Here is a 13,349-nt window from a genome sequence, read left to right on the forward strand (position 1 = left end):
TTGAATGAGAATCTTCCTCATAGACTCACATGTTTGAATACTCGGTCCCCAATTAGTAAAAATGGGAAGGACTAGGAGATGTGGCCTTGTTTGAGGAGGTGTATCACTGGGAGTGGGCTTTGAGGTTCAAAAGAACCCCATGCTCTTTCTTGGTTTGCTTTGCCTCCTACCTATGGATCCTGATGTGAGCTCTCAGCTACTGCTTTGTGCCTTGCTTGCCTGCCTGCTGTCATGCTGTATGCTATGATGATGGCGGACTCTAAGCCTCTGAAACTGTACGCCCCAATTAAACTTTTCCCTCTGTCAGTTGCTTTGGTCTCGTATCTTTTCGTGGCAATAGAAAAGTAACTCAGGGTTGGAGAGGTGGCTTATAGGTTAAGAACACTGGGTGCTCTTCCAGAGGATCCAGGTTCAATTCCCAGCACCCAGAGGGTGGCTTACAAAGAACAGTTTGTAAGACTTTATTCCAGGAAATCCAACTCCCTCTTCTGGCTACTTTGGGCACTGCATGCACATGGTAAGTAGTCATATATGCAGACAAAACATCTATATACATAAAAATAAATACATTAAAAAAAAAAAGAAAAGAAAAGAAAAGTAACTCAGACATCAGGGGAGTTCCCAGCCTTCCTGAGGGCTTTGAATTCTTCAGCAGTTGCTCGCACACAAACTGTGCTGAGTGTCAGAGTATATTATATATGATTTTACATTTAGAACATTCAAGAAAAGACAAAACAGGTCTTTAGTGGTAGAAACTGGAACAGTTGTTTTCTACCAAAGAGGCAAGCTGATGGGCAGGAGGAGACAGTCGAGTATGCAGAGGGAAGACAAGAAACTTGGTGGAGGGGAAGAGGAAGCAGGAAGGAGCAGCTTGTGCCCAGTCGTCTGGGTTTTACTGGCCAACAACTGAGGGACCTTAAAGAGGTTAGGCTGGGGAAAGACTGGAAGGTGGGGGCTTAGCCTATTTGGGGAGAGTGTGAGCTTTTTATTTCAGATGGGTTCCACACAGATCTCTGACTGGTTTCAAACCACTCCTTCACCTCCTGAACCACTGCCAAGCCCAGGTAGTAGTTGTTTTAATTTGGGGATGGGCGGGTCTGGGGATGGGCGGGTCTGGGGATGGGCGGGTCAGCATTGGTTTTCATAGCTGTCTCCTGGCACCAGAAGAGTGACTTCCAACCTGTAAAAGAGCCCCGGCATCAGCTGGGAGTTGGTCAGAAAAGTGGGGTATAGGATCTGCGTTTAATGTGGGCCACTCTCACGCACATCAAAGCTGGAAAAACATCAGCTCAGAAGTGAGCTGGTGGTCCTGCTTGTGGGCGGGGCTTCTGAATCAGTCCTTTGCGATAGAAACCCCGAGCAACTCAGACAGCGTTGGTCTTCCTGCTGCTGGTGGACCTTCCTGGAAAAGAAGCCCGTACCAGAAGGAAGCCGTAAAAGAAAACGAGAGAAACGAGGACCCCTCGATGCTTGAGTACTGTTACATTTCCGCGTCCATTAGCATCTCACACTGAAGGCCTCTGTGGGCTGGTAATGGCAGAATCGATACCCCTGTACTACGGCGAGTGAGCGGAGGAGGCCAAGATTATCTCCTTTGAATAATGTATCATCCCCACCATTAGAGCTTGAAGACTTGCCAACTACTACTGAATCCTTTAGAATGCTGTAATCCCTCTGTCCTTTCCCGGCCTTAGCGGGTGAGCTCTAAAAACTCCTCTGCCTGAAGTGACTGTGACCTCTCCCACACAGGGTTTCCATGGGGCTAGCCTTGTCAATAACAAAAGGCAAGGGGCATGGAGAACGTGTCCCTGGTCCAGCATTGTTGGGAGTCTTAGATCGCCTTCCCAGAAAGGGATGGAGAAGCCAGGCATGATGGCAGCGCCTGTAGTCCCAGCACTGAAGAAGGACTGAAGAAGACACCGAAGAGACAAACCTGGAGGACCATGAGGCTAAGGCAAGAACGACACAGGAGTGGGCCAGGGAATTAAGTGGGGGACCTGTGGCTCCTGGTTCCCCTGCTTCACTCTCCTGAATGCTGAAATTGCAGGCCTATACCATCATGCCTCGCCACATTTAAGTATTGGGAGATGCTTGTTTTTTATTTTTATTTTATGGAGATAAAAATTTGAAGTCAGTAAAATGCTCAAATCTTTAAGGATATATTTTGTTGAGTTTTTATGTCTGTCTATATCCATATGGTTCAAACCTCTATCAGACTAAAAAAATAGTTCTTTGCAACTAGACAATGGTAGCACAGGAGGCAGAGACAGGAGGATCTACATGAGTTCAAGACCAGCCTGGTCTAAAGAGCAAGTTCCTGGACAGGGACAGCCAGGGATATTCAGAGAAAACCCTGTCTTGAAAAAAAATATATCACACATACATATATAACCATACATATACATATATACATTTAATATGTATACATTGTACATATACATATACAGTATATACATGTTATATAATATATAAACACACATACACACATATACATATACATTATATATGTATACAGTGTGTATATATAATGTATATATTATACAATATATACAGACACACATATATACACATATACATATATACACATTGTATATATGTGCATATATACAATATATATACATATATATATCAGTAAATTCCCTTACACCCTTTCTCAGTTAATTCCATGAACTCCTCCTTTTTTACATGTACCACTGATCTGATTTGCATTCTGTAACAGATCAATTTTTCTCTCTTTCTTCTTTTTTCTCTTTTTTCTCTTTCTTCATATATTCGCTCAGATTCTAGAATCCAAATGCATACAGCGCAATATTTTTGTCTGGCTTCTCTCATCCAGCAAGTTTTTAAATGTGTTCACGTCATCTTGTATTGCAGCCCACTGAGGAATGAGCTACCTCTAGCAAGGTGGTCTGAGATTCTGTAAGGAAGTGGGGTGAGCAAACCCTGAGAGATAAGCCACTAAGTGGAACTCCTGGTCTCTGCCTCAGTTCCTGTCATCAGGCTCTGCCCTGCCTTCCCCTCATGATGAACCATAACTGTATGTTTGGTGGTGGAGTCGATCTGAGCAATAGAAGCCAGGGAGAACAGTTGGGTTTAGCACTGTTGCCTAGAACCCTCACCACTGTGTGAATTTCATCCCCTCGAGTTTGCAGCTTGGCTCCCCGGGACCCCCATTATCTACTGCTTACTTGTTTCATTAAGACACACCCACAGGGCAGAGGCCTCTCTGTCTTGGCCATTGGTTGGTCTGCTTGGCTTGTGGTGGGACAGGTGTTTCTGCCACTCCTCTGGTCTTGCCTTGACATCTCAGAAAGTGTCCCCAACTTCTTGGGAGTCTCTGACAGAGGCTCTTGGAGAGGGACTAGGATGTTTGTGAAGACCTCCTACCCCCACCTAGTGTTTGAAGCTTCCAGTTCAAATTGCTATGCTTTGTTCAAATTATAGCTGTTTTCTTCTTTTTATGCTTTTTTGGCAGCCATGTCTTCATCCATCTCTGCTGACCATTAAACAAGTCCTTCCCTCACGTAGATGGGCTCAGTATTCCAAAATTATTCATATCATTATCTCATGGCCTCTCTCTTGAGTTAGGTCAAAAATCATCATATTCCTCAGGGTGCTAAGCTTTAAAAAAGATTTATTTTAAAACACACACTCTGTGTGTGTGTGTGTCTGTCTGTCTGTCTGTCTTTCTCTCAGTCTGTCTCTCACTGTCTCTCAGTCTCTGTCTCTGTGTGTGTGTGTGTCTGTCTGTCTGTGTGTGTGTGTGTTTGTGTGTGTGTGTGTGTGTGCCTGTGTGTCTGTGTGACTGTGAGTATCTGAATTCAGGCCACTTGAAGTGGCTAGAAGGGGGCATCAGATTCCTCTGGGGTTGGAATTACAGGCAGTTGTGAGCCTCCTGGTGTGGGTGCTGGGAACCCAATTCTGGTCCTTGACAAGAGCAGTGTGTTCTCTTAGTCAATGAGCCATTGCTCTAACTGGTGAAGTGCTGGGCTTTTGTTATGATAGAAGCTGTGTTCTCTTGCTGAGCAGAGCAGATTATCTGCCACACTAATTTTGACAGACGCCTGCTGAATGCCTTGCTTGGCAGCTCTGTGTACACGGAGAAGACCAGGGTACCATAAAACATGGCCTTTGCTCTCTGCTCTCTGAGCACAGAGAGGATCTGAGGAGGAGCAACCGCAGAGGCAGTCATCAGCGCCATCTGATTGAGTCTGTCTGGGGCTGCCATGGAGGCTTTACTGGGAACCAGAGCTGCTGCCAGCATCTTACAGAGGGATGGGGCTGTCTGGGGGGGAGAGTGGAGGTAAGCATTCGTAGGCAGAGAGGATGCTTCGCTTCCACACTGTGACATGAGAGAAAAATCTTCAGGGCATCCTGGCCGTGGACTTCAAATTTCTGCTTGTGGGTGGAGTTTTCCCAACAGTGAGCCTCAGAGACCTCATTAGGATGCAGGACTGTAGGAAGGGTCCTGGTAACCTACAACCCTAGGACACATCTCAGTTATCCACATGCTCCTCCCAGGCCCTGTCTTCTACTCTGCACACATCTCAGTGATGCCCTCGTATGTTATGAATGTTATGAATCCATCAGATGTCAATCTCTCGATTAAGTCAGACCTTCCACAGTCAGACTCTCTGGAAACATCCTCATGGACACACCAGAGGTGCTACTAACCTCCCAGGCACTTCTTAATTCAATCAAGCCGTCGTAATTACCTAAATTTTCTATCAGACCATTTTCCCTACAAACACAAGCTTTGGCAAGTGGGCCTGCCTCCCAACCTGTGATGGTTTGTATATGCTCGGCCCAGGGAGTGGCACAATTAGAAGGTGTGGCCCTGTTGGAGTAGGTGTGTCACTGTGGGCATGGGCTTAAGACCCTCATCCTAGGGGCCTAGAAGTCAGTATTCTGCTTGCAGCCTTCAGATGAAGATGTAGAACTCTCAGCTCCTCCTGCACCATGCCTGCCTGGATGCTGCCCTGTTCCTGACTTGATAATGGACTGAACCTCTGAACCTGTAAGCCAGCCCCAATTAAATGTCCTTTGTAAGACTTGCCTTGGTCATGGTGTCTGTTCACAGCAGCAAACTTCTAACTAAAACACAATCCCCTTGTCACCGCTGTATGACATACTCACGATATGCTGTCCTGTGTCTTGCCTGCTTCTCAGAGGAGATGGTGGCTGGACCAGCTGTCATCCCAAGCCCTCGCTGCTCATTCTCATTAGGGGGAGCTCAGGAAGAGATGGATGAATTAAACTGAACAGAGTTCCTGTGTCCGCAGCTCTAACAGTGGCTGGGTAACTCTGTGGCTACTGTCCCCCAGGTCTGAACACACGCCTGCCAAAAAAAACGTCACGCGTCTGTGAAGGTCGCATAGATTCTCTGGCTATCGTGTTTTTAATAGGATAGGGGGAGCTATCTTATTCCAGGCAGCTACTGCCTCTCGGAATCTTCGAGTCTGGACGTCTCTAAATGTTAACTTTTCGTGAGCTAAATTATTCATTCATTCATTCTCACCCGGTGACATTTTGATTGTGGCTTCCACTCTTTTAAATTTTCAATGATCTCAGACTCTATCCGTGCCTGCCTTGGACATAGTAAAAACTGCAGCTGGAGGATAAGGAATTTGCTGGCTCTGCAACACTGGATTTTTACAGCTCAAGTAACTTCCTCCTGAGCTAAGGAAAGAGGGAAGACATCTGTTTTTCTGTTTTCAAATGTGACATTCTTTCCCCCGGGAAGTACTTTCAAATGTGTTTGGGTTCTGCCTCCTGCGTTTGCCTGCCTCCCTGCCTTCATAGCAGAACTATTTCATATTTTTCCAGAACTTTTGGGTTCCCACAGTATAAAGAGGTGCCCTGAAATGAAAAACTCTACAATTTTCTATTAGTAAAATGTGGGGACACTAAGGCTAGCAGATAAAAACAGGATAGTTTGTATGCACATAGTTTGGTAAACACCCCACCACCCAAGTACACAACAGACACTCTCGGCCATGTCTACAGCTTCGGTTGCAGAGCTGAGGGAGAGGTAAAATCTGGAGCATTTGGGTGGGAAGCTTCAGAACGACCTTGCAGAGAGGTTGTGATGGGGCTGGCTGGAGAATGTGTGTGACAGCTGACAGGGTAAGACTTTCCCATAGGAAACACAATGGTGTGGGATTAACTGGGGCTTCCAACTTCTTCCACCCGGTTCTAACCAAGCATTCACATTCCTTCTATTCCCCAGGCTTTCTCTTTGTGAGGTAGAAGCTAGACACTACCAAGGAACAAACTCTCGGGACGACGGGCTGGTGTCGCCGTCTCCCTCTATACTTAAGCTCCCAGAGCATTTCTGCTGGACTCCCTTCTCTTTCACGGTGTTACCTCACATTTCCTCCCACCGTCCTCCTGAAATCCTCCCCCTGCCCCTCTTCAGCACCCCTGCTCTCCCCTTATCCGTTAGAGAAGAAAGGCGGTGAGATCTGAAAACGATGTAATAAATAGTGCGCAAACGCAGAAAGCTCAGTTTGTACTTTTATCAGCTGTGCACATTTAATGAATGTTTGTGGAGCTCTCCACGCATAGCCCTCACTCCTCTTGATTTCGCCTCCATAGTGAGAGGCGGTGGAACATGGAGGGGGCCCGTCTGCTTCATAGAGAGCAGGAAGGATCAGTAACCAGGAAGTAATACAGGCAGGGGTCGGGGAGAGATGTACTGACCTAATGGCAGGCTCCAGCGACCTCTTTAACCACACCTCGTCTGCCACAGCTCCAACACCGTCCCTGTCCACAGTCTATTCAAATTCTGAATCCATCCATGGATTTAAGTTCGCATTAGGCCCACTGTTCAACTGTTTCAGAGAACGCCTTCATGCTTTGAGGTTGCAAAAGTTCATACCGGGCGCAATCTCTCTGATTTACCTGATCTGAACTTGAGGCAAGCCTCCAACTTAGTTAAGGCTTTCTTTTACAAGTTGTGTTGGCTGTGCTTTCTCTCCACAGCAACAGAACAGTTGCTAGGGCAACCATACCACATCCTGTTCGTGGACATACACACCAGAGGCTTCCAGGAATAACCCTATGTCTCCCTCTGGTGACATCCCTCTCCTTGGAGCTGTGACTCGGCACTCATTAATCCAACTTTGCAGCCATACTCCTGAACGGGTCACAGATCAAATATAAGTGACGTGGAAATGTTAAGTATTTATTTCACTAGTGCATAGGTAAGTATGTTATCGTCTGTTATTGTGTATATGTGTTATTGAAAATAAAAGAAAACTGCATTTTTTTTAGCTTTAGGGATCTGCAGAACTCTTTTCTAGTCCGCTGTGGATACTAACATGACACACATTGGTTCCAAGTATCTTCCATTTTCACTTTATGTGGTTTCAGCCAGTTGGAGTCAATTGCAGTCCTGAATTATTAGGTGGAAAATTCCAGAAGTAAATAACTCAGAAATTTTAAGCCTTTGCCACATATAACTGTTACACCTATTCTGTTATTTACTGTTCTTCCTCTCTTCCTGTGCCTAATGCATGAGGCAAGCATCATCGTATGTGTCTAGGATGAAGCATAACACTGTAGGTTTAGTAGTGTGTGTGTGTGTGTGTGTGTGTGTGTGTGTGTGTGTGTGTGTGTGTGCCTAGAGTGCTGCAGTGTGTCCTGGAGCATAAATGGCACTATATACTTTATACTTTAGTATACATTACCAGATATTCAAGGATAGGGAGCCCGGGCTTCCAAAATGAAGGTTTCAGGAAGCGGGTAGCTAGGAAGTTACCCCTCGGCACCACATGAGTGCAGAACATACATTTCCATCTCCTTTGACAGGAACTTGGTTTGCTGCAGGATCCATGTTTGAGATTCCTTCAGCCCCTTTTGGATCCTGATGTCACGAGCCTGGCTTTCTCGCCCTAAGGCTGAAGAACAGAGCAGAGCTCCTTTGGAGCTGCGGGAGAGACGAAGAAAAACCTTTGCCTGAATGCCGTTCCTGGCTAAATTTCTGCCACCTTACGCTCATGCCAGGGTGGCAGCCAGACAGGACCCTCAGCTCGTCAGAGTGGCTTAGACGACCCCGAGTTTGCTGAGCCTGCCTCTGGGTCTCAGTGGTTTCCAACAGATCTGCCCTGTTAGCCAAGCAGCATTTGTACCACTTCATTACCACACCTGTGTGTGTGTGTGTGTGTGTGTGTGTGTGTGTGTGTGTTTTCATTACCTTATATATTCAATCTTCAAAGCAGGTAGAGCCCTGTTTTCAAATGGGGTCAAAAAATCCAGGCAGGTACCAGCACAGCACAGCACAACAGGGAATATTTGACCGTTTCCTCGTGCTGAGCCGACAATGGCTGAGGAGATGAAACATTGGAGCTCCTCTTCAGGGACCGAAGGGCTCAGTCTCTGACACTGACTTCTTACTTATCCTTCTAGTGTGGGAGGCTCAAAAGCAGAGGCTTCTGGGTTCTTTATTTCTCTCTTCTCCCCCTTCTAGCCCCTCTCCTTGCTCAACTCTGTGTCTGTCCCTGTCTTCTTCCTCCCTCCTTCTGGCGCCCCTCTCTCTGACCTACCTCTCTCTCTCTCTCTCTCTCTCTCTCTCTCTCTCTCTCTCTCTCTCTCTCTCTCTCTCTCTCTCTCTGTGTGTGTGTGTGTGTGTGTGTGTGTGTGTGCATGTGTGTGTGATGGTTTTAAGATAGAATCTTACTATACAACTAAGGTGGCCTTGAACTCATGATTCTTGTGAGTCTTCTGCTTAGCCTTTTAAGCGCTGTACACCAAGCCCAGCTTTCTGATTTCTTGAAATGTTTACGGAATAAACTTGAATCTGTGGTTAAATTGTGGCTTAAAGGTCTACTGCTTTAATTTCACCCTGGATTCAGCCTGTTCGTCCCACTCCTTTCTTTTCAACCTTTGAAGGTCTTTCTTATTTACTCAGCAGATCAACCTCACTGTCCCTTAACTTCAGACTGCCCGCCACCTTTTGCAGTCTTTTAGCTGCCTGCTTGCTGTATCTGTCACCCTGAAAGCGCTCCACCTCTGGGACCTTAAGTGTTGAGAGTTTACTCATGTTATTCATGGAAGTTAGTGGGAAGTCTGCAGTTGAACGTGAGGTGACTTCTCTCAATGCCACGTGGAGCTGTCACTGACTTCCACCTCAGAGACACACAAGCAGGGGAGCCACGTGTAACTTGTGAGAACTTTCCTCACAGAAATTCATTACTTCTTCTCATCTGCTCTGTGGAGTAATGCAGCGGTGAACCAGAGGCCTCTGCATAATGGGGGGGAGGGGGCGCAGCCACAAAGGCAGCTCCTCCTGGAGGACCTAATTGAAGACTGCAGGAGAGACCAAGGATTGCTGATGCAGACGATGCCAGCCAATCAGGAACGGCTTTTTGGAAGAGTTTCTTACTGAGGACCAATGGTGCATGGGTGGAGGGTATTAACCAAGCTAGTAGCAGCGTTCCCACGAGCTTGCTGCAGGTTCTCTCCTGCTCCCAGTCTGCCCAGTTGATTCTGCGCCACCTCACCTCCAACCCCCAAAAGGAAGTAGTGTTGGGCAGCGAGTGGTCCAGGGGACAGGCAGCAGGGAGACCCGAGCTAAAGCTCTCCGGTTGAGTCTGACAGCTATAGTATAAAATGAACTCGGGTTCCTACGCTCAAAAAGCTCCTTAGCAGCCCAGCAAACTCAAGTTTCTACAGGGAAGATATTCGCTGTGCTGAAGACTCAGTGGATCTTTGGATTTCTGCCCCTTCCGGCCAATCTCAACCCCAATAGTTACCCTCTGCTGTGCTGAGTTTCCTTCCCCATTATTTGTGAGTCCCTGTCCTTGGACCTCAAGTCTGATCCTTCCAGATTTTCTCTGGGTACGGTTTCCCTCTTTACCCAGCCTCCAGAGGCCCTGTCACAGGCATCATGAAGTGACTCAGAGCTCCCCATCGTGCCCAGATTCTGCTTTGCTGTCCTGCCCTGTGCCTGTGTGCAGAGGAGCGGTTGCAGATGGGTCCCCTGGGGAGGCATTACTTCTGTGTCTGCCACAGCCACAGCCAGAGGACCAATTTGCCAGGACTGCTGACTGCAGAACGAGCTGTGAAAGCAAGCAGAGCCCGAGGCCTGAGGAAGGGGCTGCAGCTGTGAACAGAGCCCTGCAGAGTCCAGGAAGGGCGGCTCGCTTGCTGGACAAAGAGGCCGGTGGACAAAGATCTTTTAGCGATTGCGTTAGCAGGAGGATGGATGAGTCAGAGCTGATAGCGAAGGCAGAGGCATTACAGAGGAAGCAGTGAACTCCTGGGCTCTGTCTGCCCCATTACACCAACCAGGAGGCAGTACCTCCTCCCTAGGGAGCAGTGAGCATGTGTGTCAATCACTTATCGATTTTGTATGGATGCTGCGTCCAGGATTCTTTAATTTCAATAGAACCCCCACAAATACCCAGAGATGGTCATGGTAAAGTTCAGAGCAAAAGAGCCAACGACAGAAAGAATTAGTGAGGAGGGCAGGCCTGTGAGAGTCAAGCTGTCATCCCAGAGTGAGCCAAACTAGCGAACAAACATCCCTGAGAAAATGTCATCTTCCTGGCTTTACCTTTTGTGTTTTCTGTCACTCTGAGAGATAACAAGGGGGAACTTGAGCCTTTTCTCTCCAGATTGTTTCTGAGACAGAAACATGGTCATCCCTGTGTCCTCTAGGCTAGAGTATGATATATGGTTAGTAGGTCGATTGGCTAAATGAAAGAGTCTTGGCCACAGACTTTACACTGAACACCTTACACCAGCTCCAGGATAGAGTTAAAAGGGGTGGATGAAGAATGGAGACTGTGCAGTGGGCGCAAGACTCACAGGAAGAGTCGGTGGCTGTGTGGTCAGAAGTTGGAAGGGACGCGAATTATTGTTGAATGCCGACGAATTGTGTCTTCCCTAACAGGATGTTACTAGAGGCTCCCACGGGCTGTGCTTGTGGCTCAGTCTCTTACACTAAGTACATAGGAGACAGAGCATATGAAGTTGGTGATACGACTCCTTCCTGGGTGTTGTGGGAAACATTAAAAAATGTGGGGGAACCTTTTATCTCGCGCTATTGCTGGCACCTGTGGGGCCACGTGGCACTGCAGGGTATTTTTGTCTCAGTAGCTCCACGTTGCCCCCAAGTACTCTTTGACCCAGGCATCCACGAGCTGTTCTAGCATGTTACCTTGCCATGCTGGTCCCTTGAGTCAGTTCTGGCACTGCTGGGCCATATGGAACTAACCATAATTTATCTCTGGTTCGTATCTCTCCTGGTGGCTGTCTTCTAGCTGCAAACTCTCTGGTTCCAGCGACCTGGTAAAATCAGGGCTCTAGAAGTCCAGCATGGGGCTGGCCTCCTGTGGCTCCCTGACACAGACTCTGCTCAACCCCCATCAACCGCCCTCTGGTAATTAAAGGGTAAACTTCCAACTACCCGGTGACATCATGACTCAGTAAACTGTAACCCAACAATCAGATTTATATGTTAAATTCTCAATCCGGAAGACATACACACAATAAATTCACAACCAGTTGATAAAGATGTAAACCACTCACCTGGGTAAGATAGATTGACCTACAGAGATCCATCCCTTAAGAAATATCGATAACAACCTCTATCTATGTAGAGATACGAGGCAAGGATCGTTGACCTCTGCCTCCATGCTGCCTCTCTGCTCCTTTCTGTCTCTTCCTTCCCTTCTAAAACGCCGTTCCCGCCTCCCTTCCTTCTCTTCCATGACAGGCCTCGTTTTATCTGTGTCTGCCTTCACCTGAAGACATCAACCTACATCCGGGTGTCTTGGTACTTCTGGGCTCAGAAGGCATCCTGTCAGGAGACAAAAGCCACCCACAGGTCATTGTTTTGGCCAAGCCACTTGGCCAGGGTGACTCCCCCATGAATGGTCTTGGCCCATGGAGATAAGCATGTGCCCTGAGGTCTTAGCTGGGAGGAGCTGATGCCCAGATGGATGGCCAGGCAGCCCTTCACTTGTGGGGGTTACCAATATTATATCAAACAGCTTTTCAAGCTGCTTCACGGTCGCCACACACTGCTGTGCAGACGACGGCTTCCCTCAGCCTTGCCCCTCCTCTCTGTCCCTGCAACATCAAATGATGTTCCCAGAAGGAAGACTGTACCGGGGTCTCCTCGGACTCAAGGCCCCATGCACATAGAGAATGAGAGGGAGGACGTGCAGATGGATGGGTCAGGGAAGGAGAGGGCACAGACACGCCAGGACCAGTGAGAAGAAAGCAGCAATCACAAGAGTTCAGCCAGGATGAAGGCAGAGGTAGAGGGTATCCATTCCTCATTCCGGGCTGGCTGGTGCTTCAAGCGCCTAGTAGGTCAAAGTCCATACCAGTGGGATCTTATCCTGGTAAGCCATTTATGGTGGTGGTGGTCAATCATTGTAGACATTTCCTGATGGATCATCCTTCTCAAGGAATGATGGGGCGAGGGGAGGGTCTTGCTGAAGACGAGGACAGAATTTATGAATGTTATGTCTCCTAGAAGAAGATTTTGAGAATCAGTGTTCTTAACACACTCTTGCTGGAGAATGTCAGCTCAGTGAAACTCTCAGTCCTAAGCTGTAACAGGTCCCCATCCTTAGCACAACTTGGCATGATGGAAGCACTATTCAGGCCTGGCACCCAGCGTGTTCAGGCAGCAACACCGGCCAAAATGAGACCAGAGCCCCAACCCATCAAAATCCGTAGTTCTGGGAAAGTCTCTCAGTGTACTAACCTTGCTTCTTGGCCTCTGTAGTCCGCCGCTGGCTAACTGTTCTTGCTAACTGAGGTATGTCAACCCAGGATGTGGGTTTTGTGTTTAAAAGCTCACCCTGAGAAAGGCTCTGGATAGGACTTGCATCCCAAACCCCCAGTGTAGTCGCTGGTCACATGATAATAAAGACTGTCCATTAGTTTAAACCAATGTCTTAGTGGTTTTCTCTGGTGGACGTTTCGCAACAGGTCACTGCAGATCCTGGCTGAGTGTCCGTCTTCACGGTCCACCACACTACTGGGTGTGTGGGCCACAGCTTGATTATTTTACTTTTTTTTTTTTTTCAGAGCTGGGGACCGAACCCAGGGCCTTGCGCTCGATAGTCAAGCACTCTACCGCTGAGCTAAATCCCCAACCCCCACAGCTTGATTATTGCAAATGACAACTGCACGGTATAGAGGTTGGTGACCAAGCCGTAAGCTACATAGGAATAAGAACTTGCTTTCTTCTGATTTCTGCTACGGGACTAGCCCACAGCATACCAGCTAGGGTGGAGCTGAAGTATTTGATGAATGGTTGAATAACAGGGCCACTACAGGACCTGGGGTGGGTTTCTTCTCTTTAGGGTGGAAGGAGGTGTCAGCTC

The 13,349-nt window shown here is 47.7% G+C and overlaps 1 protein-coding gene across 2 annotated transcripts in view; it reads right to left on the reverse strand.

Moving 5' to 3' along the window:
- Mtcl1 (microtubule crosslinking factor 1) overlaps window positions 1–13,349 on the reverse strand; it is a 166,276-nt gene that overhangs the window by 18,524 nt on the left and 134,403 nt on the right. Inside the window, exons 15-16 of one of the 2 annotated variants that reach the window (XR_010054610.1) lie at window positions 12,339–12,486; window positions 5,137–11,806 (exon numbers count right to left, since the gene is read on the reverse strand). Coding sequence is in view for 1 of the 2 variants with exons in the window: in XM_039084806.2 (XP_038940734.1) it covers window positions 12,478–12,486 (9 nt within the window). In the remaining variant the exon portion in view is untranslated. Of the gene's footprint in view, window positions 1–5,136; window positions 12,487–13,349 lie in introns of those variants that run through there. The other variant, XM_039084806.2, reaches the window with a different exon arrangement.

Source organism: Rattus norvegicus, chromosome 9 (genome assembly GCF_036323735.1).
Source record: "Rattus norvegicus strain BN/NHsdMcwi chromosome 9, GRCr8, whole genome shotgun sequence".
Classification (NCBI taxonomy): domain Eukaryota; kingdom Metazoa; phylum Chordata; class Mammalia; order Rodentia; family Muridae; genus Rattus; species Rattus norvegicus.